Source organism: Pelophylax lessonae (assembly GCF_965119305.1).
Source record: "Pelophylax lessonae genome assembly, chromosome: 5".
Classification (NCBI taxonomy): domain Eukaryota; kingdom Metazoa; phylum Chordata; class Amphibia; order Anura; family Ranidae; genus Pelophylax; species Pelophylax lessonae.
Genome location: NC_138772.1, coordinates 235,296,136 through 235,316,515, shown reverse-complemented (window position 1 = coordinate 235,316,515; position 20,380 = coordinate 235,296,136). Strand labels below are relative to the sequence as shown.

The 20,380-nt window shown below is 47.5% G+C and overlaps 2 protein-coding genes across 4 annotated transcripts in view; one reads left to right on the top strand and one right to left on the bottom strand.

The window, feature by feature from the left end:
* Positions 1–20,380, top strand: part of TRIO (trio Rho guanine nucleotide exchange factor) — an 855,771-nt gene that overhangs the window by 572,088 nt on the left and 263,303 nt on the right. The window lies entirely within an intron of this gene.
* On the bottom strand, positions 10,404–10,925 carry LOC309555593 (uncharacterized protein; the record flags this gene model as incomplete). The annotated part of the gene is made up of 2 exons (XM_082257646.1): positions 10,404–10,487; positions 10,869–10,925. 2 exons carry the CDS (start codon positions 10,923–10,925, stop codon positions 10,404–10,406), a joined length of 141 nt encoding a protein of 46 aa, XP_082113772.1.

Here is a 20,380-nt window from a genome sequence, read left to right as displayed (position 1 = left end):
CCAGCTAGCCTGCAAAAAAAAAAAAAAAGAAAATTGACACTGTCTAACAATTTGTGTTAAAAACAACGTTTTTAGTTGCACAACATTCACAGATATACTGTATGTGGAAGCCTCACTGCCATGGCCAAAACAAGTCTACATGCTGTAGCATAAATAGCAACGGATTGCAGATTGGTAGAAAATGTAATTTATGAGTTTTGGTTTGTTTTTTTTTGTTTTTTGTAAGTTCAGTTAGATCACAGTTGCGTCTGTCCTGGGAATTTGCACACTGGCAAACAAAACTGTTGCCAGTTGTAACCCATCCACTCCCAGCATGCTTCAGTTTGGTTTTTTACCAGTGTCATTGGAGGCTGGACATGGTTTATCAGTTGAGAAAAGTTCACCCCCTTTTTTGCTAGCCTTTCATTTTATTTGTTTTCTTTTTATGAAGATAGGTTTATTCAGCCAAAGTACCTTCTGTGTGCGGCTGAGCTGGGGTGTATATTGCAGCTTTTTAGATCCGCTATTCCTTAGCACTGACTTGAAGGCCATACCAGAACCCCACAAACAAATGGCTAGCACCCCAACCTATAACTAGCCCTTGTAGCAAAGAGCACATGGAAGAGCAATGCACAACAAAAAACAAAATTTCCCAGCTCACTAGCCTGCAACAAAACCAAACTAGCCCTGTCTAACAGTTCACGCTAAAAACAAGGAGTTTAGTCGCACACATTCACAAACATGTGTAAGCCACAAAAGCCACGTCAAGGCATTCGAGTGTACTGTGGTCCTAAGTCCATATTTCTGAGAGTCTCAAATTGGAGCACAGATATAGCAGTGGATAGATTAATGACAGGTTTCCCTGAAGGGAGCCCACTGCTCCTTAAAAGTATAGGAACGCACTCTGAAACCAGCAAGGGCACGAATTCACAAACTGTACCAAACAAATGGCAACCACCCAGCCTATAACTAGCCTTTGCAGCAAGGAACACATGGAAGGGGAACGCAAAAAATGCTTACCTCACTTACCAGCTACCCTGCAAAAAAGCTAAATTGACCCTGTCTAACAGTTCACGTTAAAAACAAGGGGTTTGGTAACACAAATCTGCATACCCGGACCCCTCTGGACTAATGATTGTGAGGCTTACCTGGAATGTGTTTCTTGGGCACAGGGCTTTGCCAGTGGTGCTCCTAGACCAGTCATGTCCAAAGTCCGGCCCGTCCTTTACTTTCATACGGCCCCCAGAGACACCGCTGATCAATGTCTCTTTCTGAGACATTGCACATCCCCGCCCCGATGCGATGGCTCGAGGGCGGGGCCTCTGGCCTCCCTCGACTGCTCCAGAGTCCCACTCCACCCCCCGCTCTGCTCTACAGTGCCTTGCGAAAGTATTCAACCCCCTTGAACTTTTCGACCCTTTGCCACATTTCAGGCTTCAAACATAATATAAAACTGTAATTTTTTGAAAAGAATCAACAACAAGTGGGACGCAATCATGAAGTGGAACAAAATTTATTGGATATTTCAAACTTTTTTAACAAATAAAAAACTGAAAAATTGGGCGTGCAAAATTATTCAGCCCCTTTACTTTCAGTGCAGCAAACTCTCTCCAGAAGTTCAGTGAGGATCTCTGAATGATCCAATGTTGACCTAAATGACTAATGATGATAAATAGAATCCACCTGTGTGTAATCAAGTCTCCGTATAAATGCACCTGCACTGTGATTGTCTCAGAGGTCTGTTTAAAGCGCAGAGAGCATCATGAAGAACAAGGAACACACTAGGCAGGTCTGAGATACTGTTGTGGAGAAGTTTAAAGCCGGATTTGGATACAAAAAGATTTCCCAAGCTTTAAACATCCCAAGGAGCACCGTGCAAGCGATATTGAAATGGAAGGAGTATCAGACCACTGCAAATCTACGAAGACCTGGCCGTCCCTCTAAACTTTCAGCTCATACAAGGAAAAGACTGATCAGAGATGCAGCCAAGAGGCCCATGATCACTCTGGATGAACTGCAGATATCTACAGCTGAGGTGGGAGACTCTGTTCATAGGACAACAATCAGTCGTATACTGCACAAATCTGGCCTTTATGGAAGAGTGGCAAGAAGAAAGCCATTTCTTAAAGATATCCATAAAAAGTGTTGTTTAAAGTTTGCCACAAGCCACCTGGGAGACACACCAAACATGTGGAAGAAGGTGCTGTGGTCAGATGAAACCAAAATCGAACTTTCTCTTACGTCCTCCGACAGTCGCCGCCGCCTCTAAGTCATCACTGTTGGGTATTGACTTCCGCTCCGCAGGAGTAGCTAGGCATATAGACTTAGTCAAAAGACAAAAGGCATTAGCATATACACACCCATGGGGGCTGTCCCATCCGGTCAGTACCACCCTGCATAACCACTCCCAACTCAGTTTTAATCTGCCTAGCGTCAGAAGTAGTCAGGCTTCCCTGTGCTGGGGCTTCAGTCTCAGCCTTCCTAATCTTTTATTTGATTTTCTTTGAAAATGTCAGTTTTTTCTTACTTTACTAGCTGTTTATTTTGTCAGCTTCTAGTGTTAGTCGTTTCTTCAGATGAAGATGGATCATGCGGTGCTGGGATTCGGACTGACCGCCCTGGTTCTCCAGGGCAGAAGGGTCAGATGGACCCCCAGCCCGCCATCGAGCGTTCAGCTATGGTTCGCCCTGGCATTACGAATGACCCATCCCTGCTCGCTGCAGGGATGCAGTGAGGTGGCTACCTCACATGACACATCTGCGATGCGGCAGTGTCATGTCCCTGGCTCACGGCACTCCCTGTCAGATGAGGACAGCGGTTTTCCGTTCATAGAGGCATCCCACGCCGTCTGGTACAGGTAAGTACTTCTGTGTGGGGCCTTTGTCTGGGGTGGCAGTCTGTGTTGCTGTGTGTTCCCCATGTCTGTGCCTGTGTGACTCCCTATGCGGTCCCTGTGGGGATCGCTTGTGCAGATACTGTATGTTTTCTGGAGGTCCCCTTCCCTGTGTCACTTCGGTGCATTATTGGGGGTGCAGACGTTTTTGTGTGGTGACCACAGCGGCGTGTATTCGCGCGGTCCGCCATCTTGGATATGGGCAGGCATGTGTAGCTTCCCTGGGGGCGATACTGCATGCTATTTTGGCGCCATCCGCCGCCATTTTGTGGGAGGTGGACGATCGGTCCAACTGCATGTTTAGCGGCCATTTTGGCGTAGCCTCCAATGCATTCCTATGGGGCAGCCATTTTCCCTAAGTCTGGCAGTCTATAGTTCAGCCTACTTCAGCAGCACTTCCTTTCCCTCTGCAGCAGGACATCGGTAGCAACACTCTGCGGGCTCTGCAGGTTATCGCTCTCAATTTTCCTCTGTATTATCTCTTCTGGCTCAGTTTTCTCTTCTCCTTTTGGGGTCTTTGTCACTGTAGCTGTAGCGGTGGGCTGCGCATTCCGCAGCGATTTTAAAGGGGCAGTACACATTTTATTGCACTGTTTTTTTCTGTAACCTTGAGCAATGGATTCTCAGGATAGCAAATTCCCCCCAGCTCTGGTGGGGGCGCCCAGTTCTCCTGTGGCCCCGCTGAGACCTGATTTGGCTGCTGTGGTGGCGACTTTGGTGTCTAATATGGAAATGCTGATGTCTGAACGTGCTGCAAAAAAGAGTCCCAGATTGTCTCTCTCCTCTGATTTAGATGGGGATATGGCTGCTGCTGCGAGCGTGCCCTTTTCAGGGTCCCGCTCATCCTTTGACCCCCGGGGTCTGAGGGGGAGGCTGAGGTGGAGGGGGTTGATACCTCCTCCCCAGGGTCACCTGAAGAACGGGCGACCATGGATGAGCTAATTGTTTCTGTTAAGGAAACTTTACATTTGGAGGATGAGCCCAGTCCTCCGGGCGTTGTGTCCTCATTTGGGACGCACAGGACCCGCAAGTCGGCGCAGGTTTTTCCCTGCCCAGCTGAATTTCATTAAACTGTTAATGAAATATGGCGCACATTGAAACGTCCATTCCTGGTACCTAGTCGGTTCAAATTGCTTTATCCTTTTGCTCCGGCTACGGAATCACGATGGTGTGTGCCTCCACAAGTCACACTGTGGCCGTGTTAAACAAGGCTACCTTGGTTCCTACTGAGGATACCCCGGTTTTCCGGGATTCCACGGACCGGCGGTTGGAGTCTCTAGCCCGGCATTCCTACACGGTGGCGGGTTCGTTGCTCAAACCCGTTTTCACGTCCGTTTTGGTGGCTCAGGCGGTGGCTGATTGGACTAAGATGCTTAGGAGCAATCTCGTGTCTGATGGTGTTCCGCCTGCCCGGCTGGAAATGGTGGATCAGATCCACCAAGGAGTCATGTATTTGTGTGATGCGGCCTTGAATGAGGCCCCTTTAGTGGCTTGCCCCTCTAGTGTTGCGGTGCTTAACCGGCGACTGATATGGCTGAAGAGCTGGTCGGCCGACCAGTCCTCACGGAAAGCAGTTGCTGATTTTCCCTATGCTGGCTCTCGCCTTTTTGGCGAGGTGTTGGATACCCTGGTGAAAGGCGTCATGGGGGGGCAAGAGCACTATGCTGCCCCAGAACCTGAAGAACAAGTCTTTTCGAGGCAAGCGGGGTTCTGAGCCTAGATCCACTCAGGGGTCCTTTCGTGCCTTTCGGAACCAATCCAAGGGCAAGCCCTTCAAGGCCCAGGGCAACCAGAAGAAGCCCTGGGCGGGTAAGCAGAAGTCGGGTAATGCCGGCTCGGTGGGTCAGTCCGTCTCTGTTTGAAGGGGCGCCCTCACCCATTTCAGGGGTGGGGGGACGTTTGCGCGGTTTCCTCCAACCTTGGCTGCTCTGGATATCGGACAGGTGGGTTCAGGAAATCATTCGATCGGGGTACAAGATCGAATTCCTTTCCAGGCCGGCGGACAGATTTTTTCCCTCAAATCTTTACTTGCCTCCGGGGCGTCTGCAGGACCTGCACCTGCACCAGGCGGTACAGGACCTTCTTGCTCAGGGGGTGAGTGTCCCGGTGCCTCACCGGGCCAGGTTTCGGGGGTTTTATTCAAATCTGTTCACTGTGCCCAGAAAGGAGGGCAAAGTGCATCCTATTCTGGAACTAAAGTCGCTGAACCGCTTCGTGCGTGTTCGGAAGTTCCGCATGGAGTCTCTCCGTTCGGTGGTGGCCTCTCTGAGCCCAGGGGAATTCCTGGCTTTGATAGATCTGAAGGATGCGTATCTGCACATCCCCATTTTTGAAGGTCATCAGCGGTACCTTCGGTTTGCTATCGCAGAGGACCACTACCAGTTTGTGGCGTTACCTTTCGGTCTCGCTTTGGCACCCAGGGTTTTTACCAAAGTGCTGGCGCCAGTACTGGGCCTACTGAGGGCACAGGGCATTGCGGTCTTGGGCTACCTGGACGATCTCCTTCTGAGGGCACGTGCCAACCAGGATCTAGTGCGCGATCTGTCCACCACGGTACAGACGCTCCAGGAGTTCGGATGGACCATCAACGTTCAAAAATCGGCGTTGTCTCCATCGGTTCGTCTTCCCTATCTGGGAATGATTCTGGACTCTGCTCAGGCAAAGGTGTTCTTCCCGAAGGACAAGCCCCGGACCTTGCGGGACGAGATCAGGTCCCTCAGGGACAACCCGTCCTCGTCACTCAGAACCCGTATGAGGTCTCTGGGGTTGATGGTATCAGCCTTCGAGGCGATACCCTTTGCTCAGTTTCACACGCGGGCTCTCCAGACGGAGATCCTGGCCAGGTGGGACAGACTGCCTCAGTCCCTGGATCTGAGTGTCTCCTTGAGTCGTCAGACCAGATTGGCTCTTCTGTGGTGGCTCCAGTCCCCGTCGGTGGCGGACGGCAAGTCCTTCCGTCTGTTGGTGTGGACGGTGATTACCACTGATGCCAGCCTGTCAGGCTGGGGTGGAGTCCTGGGCAACCTGTCTGCCCATGGCACTTGGTCGGAGGAGGAGTCCTCCCTCCCGATAAATGTGCTGGAATTGCGAGCGGTAAAACTCTGTCTCTTCCAGTGGTCGGACCGTCTTCAGGGCCTTCCTGTCCGAGTACAGACGGACAATGCTACCGCGGTGGCTTACATCAACCACCAAGGGGGCACCAGGAGTGCTCGTGTGGCCCGGGAGGTGACCGACATTCTATCGTGGGCCGAGACTCCTGTCCCGGCGATCTCAGCAGTTCACATTCCGGGTGTGGAGAATTGGCAGGCCGACTATCTGAGCCGCCAGACCCTGGACCAGGGGGAATGGTCCCTGCACCCGGTGGTTTTCCAAATGCTGTGTGCGAGGTGGGGATCCCCGGACATGGATCTGTTCTCATCTCGACCAAACCGAAAGGTGGAAAGGTTCGTGGCAAGAATGCGCGATCCTCTGGCAGTCGCCTCGGACGCGTTGGTGGCCCCTTGGCATCAGTATCGTCTGATGTATGCCTTTCCTCCGATTCAGTTGCTATCCAGGTTTCTCCCCAGGCTAGCCTCGGAACCGCACCTGGTGATTCTGGTGGCTCCAGACTGGCCACGCCGGTCCTGGTACGCCGACGTTGTTCATCTGGCAGTGGCGCCTCCGTGGCGGCTGCCCCTGCAGGAAGATCTCCTGTCTCAGGGTCCGATCTTCCATCCTGCTTTACAGTCGCTGGCTTTAATGGCCTGGCTATTGAGACCCAGGTCCTGAGGGACAGGGGTCTCTCCTCTGAGGTCATCCCTACTCTTGTCAAGGCTAGGAAGACCTCCTCTGGAAAGATTTATTACTGTACCTGGAAGGCTTACTTCGCCTGGTGCGAGTCCAGGGGGTTCTCCCCTTGTTCGTACTCGGTGTCGAGAGTGTTGGTCTTTCTCCAGGCGGGAGTGGACCAGCGCCTGGCGCTGGCCACGATCAAGGGCCAGGTGTCCGCCCTGGCTATTCTTTTCCAATGCCTTGTGGCATCTCATTCTCTGGTTCACACCTTCATTCAAGGTGTGCGACATTTGGCTCCTCCCAGGAAGGAGCCCTTACCACAGTGGGACTTGAACTTGGTTCTGTCCGTGTTACAACGTGCTCCCTTTGAAAACATTCGGGATATCTAGTTGCCTCTGATGTCTAAGAAGGTTGCTTTTTTGGTGGCGATCACTTTGGCTCGCAGAGTGTCGGAACTGCCAGCGTTATCTTGCCGTTCTCCATACTTGGTGATTCACCGGGATAAGGTGGTCTTGCATCCGCAGCCCTCCTTTTTTCCTAAGGTGGTCTCTGAGTTCCACATTAATGAGGACATTGTCCTGCCTTCGCTTTGTACAAAGCCTAAGCATCCTAAGGAGGTTGCTCTGCACTCCCTGGATGTTGGCAGGGCGATCAGGGTTTACCTGTCGTCTACGGAATCTTTTCGTAAAACGGATTCCCTCTTTGTCCTTCCTGAGGGACCTCGGAAGGGCATGGCTGCATCTGCAGCGACTATTGCCAAATGGATCAGACAGACCATTGAATAGGCTTACACCTTGAAGGAACGGGTTCCACCCTTCCCTGTTAAGGCGCACTCTACCAGATCTGTGAGTGCGTCCTGGGCCTATTGTCATAGGGCTTCGTGGCCCAGGTGTGCAAGGCTGCGACTTGGTCGTCGGTGTACACTTTTTCCAAATTCTACAAAGTAGACGTTCTGGCATCAGCTGATGCCTCATTTGGCCGCAAGGTTCTCAGTGCGGCAGTGCCATGATGGACCCTTGTGTTTTTTTCTGGGTCCCTGGCTGTTGGCATTTGCTTTCCTGGGCTGTTGCTCCTGTTGTTAAATAAGAATGTGACGATTGGTGTTGGCGCTACCTTTATAAATACCCCAAATAACGTGAGTGGGGATAAAAGGGTGTAAAAACCCACAAATGGTGAAATGTGCCAAATAGTATTATAAAATGATAGTCAGAAATGCAAATCTGGGTGCTTATTCCAAATTAAATCTTAAACAGTGCTATAAACAAATACCGTGAGTGTAATAAACCCACTACCATACATTGTGTGAAAAGAACTTGGTGATAGGTAAATAAACGTGCCACACAAAGTGTGATAGTAAACTGAAAAAAACTTTGTTGTGTAAAATCCGTAGTGGCCACTGGGTGGCGTTTTTGCAAATACAACCTGTATGATGATGAGGGGTTCCCCTTCGAAAAATGATGCAATCAATAGCCGCTGGTGGGAGGCCTAGATGCTCATAGAAGAAGAAACCCCATGGTGAATAGTCAAATCATACATAGCATAAAGCAAGGCGTAGATAACTCACTCGTAAGATGATCGAGATCAGAGTACAGTGTGCGCCGGGATGCTTCCGCGTTCCACGGCCGACAACCGGAAGTGACGTATGACGTCGGAGACTCCGCCCTGTTGAGCATTGTTTTTTTCTGTTGCCCAGTTGGTTCTTTTACGGTGCATATAAGATTCCTTTCTCTGATGTGGGTACTGAGTTGCCTTTTCTACGGTTGCGTCTCCCACCCCTCATGTCTATACTGCTTTGGGACATCCCAACAGTGATGACTTAGAGGCGGCGGCGACTGTCGGAGGACGTAAGAGAAAACTGAATTTTTGTAAAATCTTACCTGTAAAATTCCTTTCTCTGAGTCCTCCGACAGTCGCCGCCCCCGCCCCTCTTTTGGGGTTCTTATTACCTACTGCTATGCTACCAAACTGAGTTGGGAGTTGTTATGTAGGGGGGTATTGACCGGATGGGACTGCCCCCATGGGTGTGTATATGCTAATGTCTTTTGACTAAGTCTATATGCCTAGCTACTCCTGCTGAGCGGAAGTCAATACCCAACAGTGATGACTTAGAGGCGGCGGCGACTGTCGGAGGATTTAGAGAAAGGAATTTTACAGGTAAGATTTTACAAAAATTCTGTTTTTTGGCAACAATGCAAAACGTTACGTTTGGCGTAAAAGCAACACAGCTCATCCCCCTGAACACACCATCCCCACTGTCAAACATGGTGGTGGTAGCATCATGGTTTGGGCCTGCTTTTCTTCAGCAGGGACAGGGAAGATGGTTAAAATTGATGGGAAGATGGATGGAGCCAAATACAGGACCATTCTAGAAGAAAACCTGATGGAGTCTGCAAAAGACCTGAGACTGGTACGGAGATTTGTCTTCCAACAAGACAATGATCCAAAACATAAAGCAAAATCTACAATGGAATGGTTCACAAATAAACATATCCAGGTGTTAGAATGGCCAAGTCAAAGTCCAGACCTGAATCCAATCGAGAATCTGTGGAAAGATCTGAAAACTGCTGTTCACAAACGCTCTCCATCCAACCTCACTTAGCTCGAGCTGTTTTGCAAGGAGGAATGGGCAAAAATTTCAGTCTCTCGATGTGCAAAACTGATAGAGACATACCCCTAGCGACTTACAGCTGTAATCGCAGCAAAAGGTGGAGCTACAAAGTATTAACTTAAGGGGGCTGAATAATTTTGCACGCCCAATTTTTCAGTTTTTTATTTGTTAAAAAAGTTTGAAATATCCAATAAATTTCGTTCCACTTCATGATTGTGTCCCACTTGTTGTTGATTCTTCACAAAAAATTACAGTTTTATATCTTTATGTTTGAAGCCTGAAATGTGGCAAAAGGTCGAAAAGTTCAAGGGGGCCGAATACTTTCGCAAGGCACTGTATGTGCCTGGCGCCACCCACGACTGCGCGGGAGTGCAGAAGGAATTTGAAATCTGGATTCCTTTTCTCCTTCACCGCACAGCCACACTGTAGAAGCTGTGTGGAGCTGACCGAGGAGATGTCACCTCTTCTACTGCCTGTCTAAGCAAGTGTGATTTTATCCATAAAGCACTGATGCTTTTTATGTCATATATATATATATATATATATATTAGGGCTGTCAATCGATTAAAATATTTAATCGCGATTAATCGCATGATTGTCATGAGTTAACTCGCGATTAATCGCACATTTATATCAGTTCTAAATGTACCTTAAATTAATACTTTTCAAGTTTTGAATACATTAATCAACATGGGAGTGGACAAATAGACGCTTTATGCAAATGCATGTTTATTATTAGTGAAACCATACTTAACATAGGATGAAGACTGGACATCTATCAAAGGGACCATAGTATCAAAAGTCATATGTTTATCAAAGAACTTGTTCATGTCTATTATACACATGAAAAAACAACAACATAGAAATAAACGGTTCCCATTACTTCTCTTTCTTTACTCAATTTACTTACACAAACCTATTTACATTTTTGCACGATAGGGCAGCTCACTTCTTGTAAACATGCTAACCTAAATGTACATTTATTATTACTGAAATCACCCTAAACAGAGCATAAAGAACATTGACATGTTTTACAAAGAACGTGTTCATGTCTATCAAACAGGTGGGAAAAAGAATATAAAAAACCCACAGGTTCCTCAGATTATTTCTCTTTCTTTGCACTGAGCCAGTTGCTCAAACAGACGAGCCTGTTTACATTTTCAGATGACAGGGCAGCTCAACATGTCCTGAGAGTGAAAACAATCTTTCACAAGGTACGGATGTGGCAGGTGTTGATAAGTATATGCGTGCAAGGTAGGCCATCTCACTGTGTGCCCCTTCATGATTGGACCACCACTGCAGGGGACAGTCCTCTATGCCAATAGAGGGCTCTGCCTTGTAGCGCTCCACACATTTCTCAATACAGTCCTCTTCATCATCATCAGATGAAGATTCTGGCACAGACATGAGACATGTTATCTTCTTAGGTGGTTCAGTTGTCACTGGTTTATCTGGCTGTGCAAGCCCCTCCCTCTTGAGCAAGGCACAGACTGAACTCCACACCTCAGCTCTGTCAGCCCTGCTCAGACATTTGAGGTCCTTAAACCTAGGGTCCAGTGCTGATGCAACCCTCAGCCATGTGGTGTTGGTTTTTTCCTTCCGTTTGTCCATGTCAGTTGTGAAAGTTTCCTTAAACTTAATCATGTAGGCTGGGTCATCTTCTGAGACCTCCATCACACGTGATAGATGACACAACGCGGGCAGCACAACTGAGCAAGAAACAAATTTCTCTCCTCCTAAAAGTTCACTCACATACCTGGAATAATAGAGAAAAGCACTTTAGTTAGACATAATGAATCTCTCACTCACTTTCAATCTCTCACTCTTAACACACGCACGCGCACACACACACAAACCTAACCATCACAGAAAACTTTCTGCATTTTTACATTTTCAATACAACTCATTCTGTATGATTTATAAGCTGTTTAACTGGACCAACAAATGTCCCCACAAAAACAAGGATTTCAGACATTTCTATTATATTTTGTCCCCATACTGTACACACACACACACACACACACACACACACACACATCAGAACATAAATCCACTCTATTATAAATGACACACACACACACATCAGAACATAAATCCACTCTATTATAAATGACACACACACACACACACACATCAGAACATAAATCCACTCTATTATAAATCACACACACACACACACATCAGAACTTAAATCCACTCTATTATAAATGTCACACACACACACACACAGTCAAGACACATCAGAACAACATAAATCCACTCTATTATAAAAATGTTACACACACACACACACACACACACACACACACAGACGTCCCCACTTTTGACACAACCTTACTTTGACTGAGAGACAAATATAATAATAATAAGAGTATCAATAAATTACCTGCAGTGTTCCAGCACAGTCTCCAACCTCTTCAGTTTATCAAATTCAGCTGCAGTTGGCATGTTGATGTTGCCTGCATGTAGGGCCAGTGCATCTCTCAATGGTTCTTGATTTCTCTCAACACGCTTTATCATTTCTAGGGTGCTGTTCCACCTAGTAGACACCTCCTGTACGAGTGACTCTTTCTTTTGAAGATGTTTGACTTGCTGCTGTTCAAGCTCGGCTGCGTTAGCAGGGCTATGCTTGAAATGACCCACTAACTTCCTGCATTTTGCCAAGGCGCCATCAAACGGGCTGTTTTGGAGAGAAACTGTGATGGCTCGGTGGAGGCTGTGTGCAATGCAAGGCATATGCTCGAACGGGAGCTGCCTGGCCACTGCAATCATGTTGCGTGCACTATCAGTGGTCACTATTTTAATTTTGAGTTCAATGTTCCACTGTCTGGCTACTTAAAGAAAGTGCTCAGCGCAAACGTCAGCATAGTGTCTATCTTCTGTCTTCATAACGGTCAAAGCGTGAGACTGAAGTTTCCAGTGCGCGTCAAAATAATGTGCTGTGACGCCTAGGTAGCTATGGTTACTGAGGGAAGTCCAATAATCTCCGGTGAGCGCAACCGTGTTTGTCTGTCTCAATGCCTCCTGAACTTTAGCTTTCTCCTCTTCATATAAGTTGTGAATCTTGGTTGTAATGGTGGCTCTTGAAGGTAGTTCGTATGTAGAATCGTTAGATGCGATGCGATGCGAATAATTTCAAGTAGACCCTCGTCCTCGACCACATTAACTGGTCTACATGCTGTAGCCACCCATTTAGCTATAGTTGAGGTGAGTCTATTAGTTGTGGACTTATCCATCGATCTCCGCTGCAAACTTTGATCCATTGTGGTCTGCCTTTGACGAGGGGGAGGGGGGCTCTCCGTGTCAGTTGTATGCTTCGCCATCAAGTGATATTTTAAACTCGACGTGCTGCGGTGATAACTTAATTCACATCGACAATAACTGCAGATAACTTTTGTCTTGTCGACAGAACCATCAGACCTCGTTTTGTATATAAATTTTCCGTTCAGAAGACCCCTTTCTTTTTCCATTTCTGTTTGCTGCTGCATCTCTATCTCTCCAACTACGGGCTAGGCCACGGGTCAAACAGGTGATGCGCGCTGCATTAATCGTGCGTTAAAAAAATTATCGCCGTTAAAATGAATTTGAGTTAATGCGTTATTAACGCGCTAATTTTGACAGCACTAATATATATATATATATATATATATATATATATATATATATATATATATATATATATATATATACATACACAGTGGGTACGGAAAGTATTCAGACCCCCTTAAATTTTTCACTCTTTGTTATATTGCAGCCATTTGCTAAAATCATTTAAGTTCATTCTTCTTCCTCATGAATGTACACATAGCACCCCATACTGACAGAAATACACAGAATTGTTGACATTGTTGCAGATTTATTAAAAAAGAAAAACTGAAATATCACATGGTCCTAAGTATTCAGACCCTTTGCTGTGACACTCATATATTTAACTCAGGTGCTTTTCCTTTCTTCTGATCATCCTTGAGATGGTTCTACACCTTCATTTGAGTCCAGCTGTGTTTGATTATACTGATTGGACTTGATTAGGAAAGCCACACACCTGTCTATATAAGACCTTCCAGATCACAATGCATGTCAGAGCAAATGAGAATCATGAGGTCAAAGGAACTGCCTGAAGAGCTCAGAGACAGAATTGTGGCAAGGCACAGATCTGGCCAAGGTTACAAAAAGATTTCTGCTGCACTTAAGGTTCCTAAGAGCACAGTGGCCTCCATAATCCTCAAATGGAAGACGTTTGGGACGACCAGAACCCTTCCTAGAGCTGGCCGTCCGGCCAAACTGAGCTATCGGGGGAGAAGAGCCTTGGTGAGAGAGGTAAAGAAGAACCCAAAGATCACTGTGGCTGAGCTCCAGAGATGCAGTCAGGAGATGGGAGAAAGTTGTAGAAAGTCAACCATCACTGCAGCCCTCCACCAGTCGGGGCTTTATGGCAGAGTGGCCCGACGGAAGCTTCTCCTCAGTGTAAGACACATGAAAGCCCGCATGGAGTTTGCTAAAAAACACCTGAAGGACTCCAAGATGGTGAGAAATAAAATTCTCTGGTCTGATGAGACCAAAATAGAACTTTTTGGCCTTAATTCTAAGCGGTATGTGTGGTGAAAACCAGGCACTGCTCATCACCTGTCCAATACAGTCCCAACAGTGAAGCATGGTGGTGGCAGCATCATGCTGTGGGGGTGTTTTTCAGCTTCAGGGACAGGACGACTGGTTGCAATCGAGGGAAAGATGAATGCTGCCAAGTATAGGGATATCCTGGACAAAAACCTTCTCCAGAGTGCTCTGGACCTCAGACTGGGCCGAAGGTTTACCTTCCAACAAGACAATGACCCTAAGCACACAGCCAAAATAACGAAGGAGTGGCTTCACAACAACTCCGTCACTGTTCTTGAATGGCCCAGCCAGAGCCCTGACTTAAACCCAATTGAGCATCTCTGGAGAGACCTAAAAATGGCTGTCCACCAACGTTTACCATTCAACCTGACAGAACTGGAGAGGATCTGCAAGGAGGAATGGCAGAGGATCCCCAAATCCAGGTGTGAAAGACTTGTTGCATCTTTCCCATAAAGACTCCTGGCTGTATTAGATCAAAAGGGGGCTTCTACTAAATACTGAGCAAAGGGTCTGAATACTTAGGACCATGTGATATTTCAGTTTTTCTTTTTTAACCACTTAAGCCCGGAAGATTTTACCCCCATTCCGACCAGGGGGCATTTTGCGATTCGGCACTGCGTGACTTTAATTTTATTTGGGAGGGAGGGGCTGTGTGTGTCCCTAGGGGCGTGCTTTCTACTGTGATTGGCTGTGGCTTGAGCTGTAAGGACACTGATCAACGAATCTACATAGTAGATCCATGTGATCAGTGTCTTTACAGCGAGGAGAATGACAGGTCGCTTGTTTACACAAGCTGCCTGACATTCTCCCTCTCCCCCGCCGATCGCCGAGTGGCCGGCGGACATCGGGTCCGCTGGTCACACGCGCGGGGGGGGGGGTCCGTGACCACGCGGGAGCGGGAGCGCGCCTCCGGTGGCACGCGCTCGCTCCCTAGACCCTCACAAGCAAGCAACGTAGCCCTACGTTAGTTTGCCTGTGAGGGGCTGACCGCCGACGTAGATAGTCGTGCGGCGGTCGGCAAGTGGTTAATAAATCTGCAACAATGTCAACAATTCTGTGTTTTTCTGTCAGTATGGGGTGCTATGTGTACATTCATGAGGAAGAAGAATGAACTTAAATGATTTTAGCAAATGGCTGCAATATAACAAAGAGTGAAAAATTTAAGGGGGTCTGAATACTTTCCGTACCCACTGTGTATATATATAATATATAAACACAGGGTTTTCTTTTTAGAAATTAGGTGCAGGAACTCTCCCTCTCCAACCAACTCCCTGCCCCCAACCACCCCAAAACTCCGCCCCAACCAAGCCCAAACTCCACCCCAACCATGCCCAAACTCCGCCTCCAACCACACCTTCCTTAGGGTAGAGAAGTAAGCACCAAATAATGGTAATAAGTGAAGGCTTAGAACTGCGTATTGCACAAAGGCACATGGTTCAGGACTGTGTAACACACAAAGTACAGGGCTCTGGAGTGCATAACACACAGGGCTCAGGAGTGTCAGGAATATGTAACATATAGCTCAGCACACAGAGTGCAGTAATAAAGCATATGTAAAATGCAATCCAGCATACAGAGAGCAATGCTCAGGAGTATGTAACGCAAAATCCAATGTACAGAGTACAGCATTCAGGAGTACCATCCCAAGGCCTTTAATATGTAACGTACAGCATACAGAGTATAGCGGTTCTTGAATATGTAATGTACATAATGTTACAAAATCCTCACCCCTGGACCTGCATGCTGTGCCATCCATTACATACTCTTAGTCAATGAACTCTGTATGCTTTATCTGTCCCGCTGGAAATTTCCCTGGTCTTCCCTAAGCAAACCCCTCCTCACTTCCCTCAAGTATCACCCTCAAAGTAACCATCAAATTCTCACCTTTGCACACCTCTTTGCTTACCTCTGTTTTTTCCATCCACAGCTTGCCTTTGCAACCCTTATTCACAGCTCAACTCTTTTTTTTTCTCCTGTCCACAGCTCAAATCTGCACCACTATCCACAGTTAACCTTAGCACCCCCCCATTCACAACTCACCTTTGCCCCCTCGTCAAAATCTCACCTCTGCACCCCTCCAACCCCAGCTTACAACTTACCTTTGAAACCCCATTCACATTATCTCTGTACCCCCATGTTTCACCTCTGCAACCCCGGTGTCCCCCACAGCTCTCACCTCTGCACAATCTGTTCCACACTCCACAGCTCTCAGTTTGCACAACCTGCCTTGTGCAACTCTCCCTTCTGTACACATCTCCCCCTTTCCCAGTTCTCCCCTCTGCACAAATCTCCCCCTTTCCCAGTTCTCCCCTCTGCACAAATCTAACCCTTTCCCAGTTCATTCCTCTGCACAAATCTTCCCCTTTCCCAGTTTTCCTCTCTGCACAAATCTTCCCCTTTCCCAGTTCTCCTCTCTGCACAAATCTCCTCCTTTCCCAGTTCATCTCTCTTCACAAATCTCCCCCTTTCCCAGTTATCTCCTCTGCACAAATCTCCCCCTTTCCCAGTTCTCCTCTCTGCACACATCTCCCCTTTTCCCAGTTCTCCTCTCTGTACAAATCTCCCCCTTTCCCAGTTCTCCTCTCTGCACAAATCTCCCCCTTTCCCAGTTCATCTCTCTTCACAAATCTCCCCCTTTCCAAGTTATCTCCTCTGCACAAATCTCCCCCTTTCCCAGTTCTCTCCTCTGCACAAATCTTCCCCTTTCCCAGTTCTCCCCTCTCCTCTCTGCACAAATCTTCCCCTTTCCCAGTTCTCCCCTCTCCTCTCTTCACAAATCTCCCCCTTTCCCAGTTCTCCTCTCTGCACAAATCTCCCCCTTTCCTAGTTCTCCTCTCTGCACAAATCTCCCCTTTTTCCTAGTTTTCCTCTCTGCACAAATCTCCCCTTTTCCTATTTCTCCTCTCCTCACAAATCTCCCCTTTTCCTAGTTCTCCTCTCCTCACAAATCTCCCCCTTTCCCAGTTCTCCTCTCTGCATAAATCGCCCCCTTTCCCAGTTTTCCTCTCTGCACAAATATTCCCCTTTTCCTAGTTTTCCTCTCTGCACAAATCTCCCCCTTTTACTAGTTTACCTCTCTGCACAAATCTCCCCCTTTTCCCAGTTCTCCTCTCTGCACAAATATCCCCCTTTCCTAGTTTCCCCCTCTGCACAAATCTCCACCCACCTTTTCTCCTCTCTGCTAAATTTGCCCTCAGCTTCCCTATATGCATAAATCTCCCCTACACACACACACACTTTCCCCGTTCTCCTTCATGCAAACCCCCCCCCCCCAGCTTCCTCTCTGATAATCCCATCCCCCCGGCACACTGCTTAAACTGCCCCCTCAGCTCTCCTCTCTGATAATCCCATCCCCCCCCCCGGCACACCTATCTGCTAAACTCCCCACCCACAGTTCTCCTCTCTGCACAAATGACCCCCCCAGTCTCCTCTCTGCTACCCCCCCCATCTCTCATCATTGCTAAATCCTCCCCCCGCTCTCCTCTGTCTCTGTGTACAAATGACCCCCTCCCCCCCCCCACTCTCTTCTGTGCTAAAATCCCTCCACGTCTCCTCTCTGTTAAAATCTCCCCCAACTCTCCTTTCTGCTAACCCCCCCCCCACCTCTCCTCTGTGGTAAAATTCAAATACAGTAAGGGAAAAAAGTATTTGATCCCCTGCTGATTTTTTTACGTTTGCCTACTGACAAAGAATTTATCTGTTTCATTTTAAAGGGGGGTTTATTTTAAAAGGGTTAGACAGAATAACAACCGTGACCGTTAGGGAGGGTAGAGGGATGAGTGTCAGGAAGGCCAGTCCTGAGTTGGTACACCCTAACAAATTTGCCACGTTGCAGGTTGAGGGGGATATCAGCTCAGGGGTGGCAGAGCTGGAGTGGCGGCTCCAGGAAGAAGGGGGGCCGTGACACAGGAAAGGTTAGACAGGTTGTGGTAGTTGGGGACTCAATTATCAAGAGGACAGAGAGGGCAATCTGTCAAAAAGATCTCGGTAGCCGAACAGTATGTTGTTTACCGGGCGCCCGAGTTCGGCACATCGCGGATCTGGCAGACGGATTATTGTGCGGGGCTGGGGATGACCCAGTGGTCATGGTGCATGTGGGCACTAATGACAAAGTAAAAGGAAGGTGGAGGATCCTAAAGAACGATTTCAGGGACTTGGGTAATAGATTGAGGAATAGGGCCTCCAAGGTGGTTTTCTCTGAAATACTGCCTGTACCTCGAGCCACACAAGAGAGGCAGAAGGAGATTAGGGAACTTAACAAGTGGCTGAGGAACTGGTGTAGGAAGGAGGGGTTTGGGTTCCTGGAGAACTGGGCTGACTTCTCAGTCGGCTACCGGCTCTTTAGTAAGGATGGGCTGCACCTTAATCGGGACGGTACAGCTCTTTTGGGGAGAAAGATAGCCACCAAGTTGGAGGGGCTTTTAAACTGGGAGACGGTGGGAGAGGGCTCAGAAGTAGAGTCAGTCAGGAGGGAGCAAAGGACTGAAGGCAGTTGTAGGGTCAGCAGCGACAGTAAGTCCATAACGTCAATTGGCAGGTCTGTGCGGGAAAACTTCAGACCAAACAGGAATAAACATAACCACCAATCACGTTTAACTTCCGTAAAACTAAGAGGGGTATATGCTAATGCCAGGAGCCTAGCTAATAAAATGGATGAGCTGGAAATGTTGGTACATGAGGATGACATAGACCTTGTGGGAATAACGGAGACTTGGTTCGACCCCTCACAATACTGGCTGGCCAATATCCAAGGGTATTCGGTGTACCGGAAGGACAGGGTAGGAAAAAGAGGGGGAGGGGTATGTTTCTATGTCAAGAACAATGTAAAGGTGATAGAGAGGAGTGACATTACGGAAGGGATGAGCATGAATTTAGAATCTGTGTGGGTAGAACTCCATAGGGAAGGAGAAAAGGGAAAAGTAATTGTGGGGGTTTGCTATAGGCCACCTAAACAAGGGGAGGAGGTAGAGCTGGAATTTTTAGCACTACTGGGTAAAGTGGCAAAACTGGGATCAGTCATCATATTGGGGGGACTTCAATTATCCCGACATTGACTACACACTCACAGAAGGCCTGTCTATTCACGGAAACCTTACAGGGTAATTACATGTCACAGTTGGTGGACTCTCCGACTAGGGAAAACGCAGTCCTGGATCTATTTATCACTAATGACCCAGACATAACCTCGGAGGTAGGAGTCCAGGACTACCTGGGCTTTAGTGATCACAGGATGATCACATTTAGTGTAAATAACAATATAACAAAGCAAGTGGGAAACATAAGAACCCTAAACTTCAGAAGGGCAAACTTTCCAAAATTTTACTCATTGATGGAAAGGGTAAACTGGGACCAAACCTTGGGATCACTGACCACAAAGGAAAAATGGGAATGCTTTAGGAACATATTAAGCAAATGCATCTTGCAGTGCATTCCTATGGTAAATAAATTTAGAAGAGACAAAGCCAAACCAGCTGGCTAAACCGTAGCATTAAAAAACTTATTAGAGGAAAAAAATTGGCCTTCAAGAAATATAAATCAGAGGGCACAGTATCGGCTTTCGAGCAATACAAGGAGGCAAATAAGAAAAGTAAACACAAAATCAAGATGGCTAAAATCAACTTTGAGAGACAAATAGCGGAGGATAGTTAAAAAACCCAAAGAAATTCTTTAAATATATCAACAGCAAAAAAACTAGGGCTGAGCATATTGCACACATAATTAACGATGATGGGAGGATGGTTACAGAGGACACTGAAAAAGCAACCGTGCTGAATGCTTTTTTCTCGTCAGTCTTTACACAGGAAACGGAGGGGTACACTGACCATGACTGTATGGTTAGTAGTAATACACAGGACTTGCCACTATGGCTAACAGAGGGTGAAATCAGGGAAAGGCTGGATAAACTTAATACAAACAAATCACCAGGCCCGGATGGCGTACATCCGAGAGGACTCAGGGAACTTAGTAAGGTTATATCTAGACCATAAAAATATCTTTAACCACTTGCCGACTGCCTAACGACGATTTACGTCGGCAGTCAGCCCCTCACAGGCAAAGTGACGTAGATCTACGTCGCTAGCCTGTGAGGGTCTAGGGAGCGAGCGTGCGCCGCCGGAGGCGCGCTCCCGCTCCCGCGTGGTCGCGGACCCCCCCCCCCCGAACGCCCATTTGTAAACCCGTGCTGATTACTGCTGATGATGTTGTTGTCTTTAGCAAACTCTACGATATAGTCCCTTATCATCCCCTCCAGAAGTTTACATACTATTGATGTCAAACTGACAGGCCTATAATTTCCCGGGATATGCCTCTGCCCCTTTTTGAATATCGGAATCACGTTAGCTTTCCTCCAATCCCCGGGTACATTTCCTGTCCTAACACTGTCAGCAAAGATCAGGAACAGTGGGCTAGATATAAACTTTTTTTTTTAACCCCTTAAGCCCCAGAAGATTTTACCCCCTTCCTGACCAGGGGGTATTTTGCGATTCGGCACTGCGTGACTTTAACGGAAAATTGCG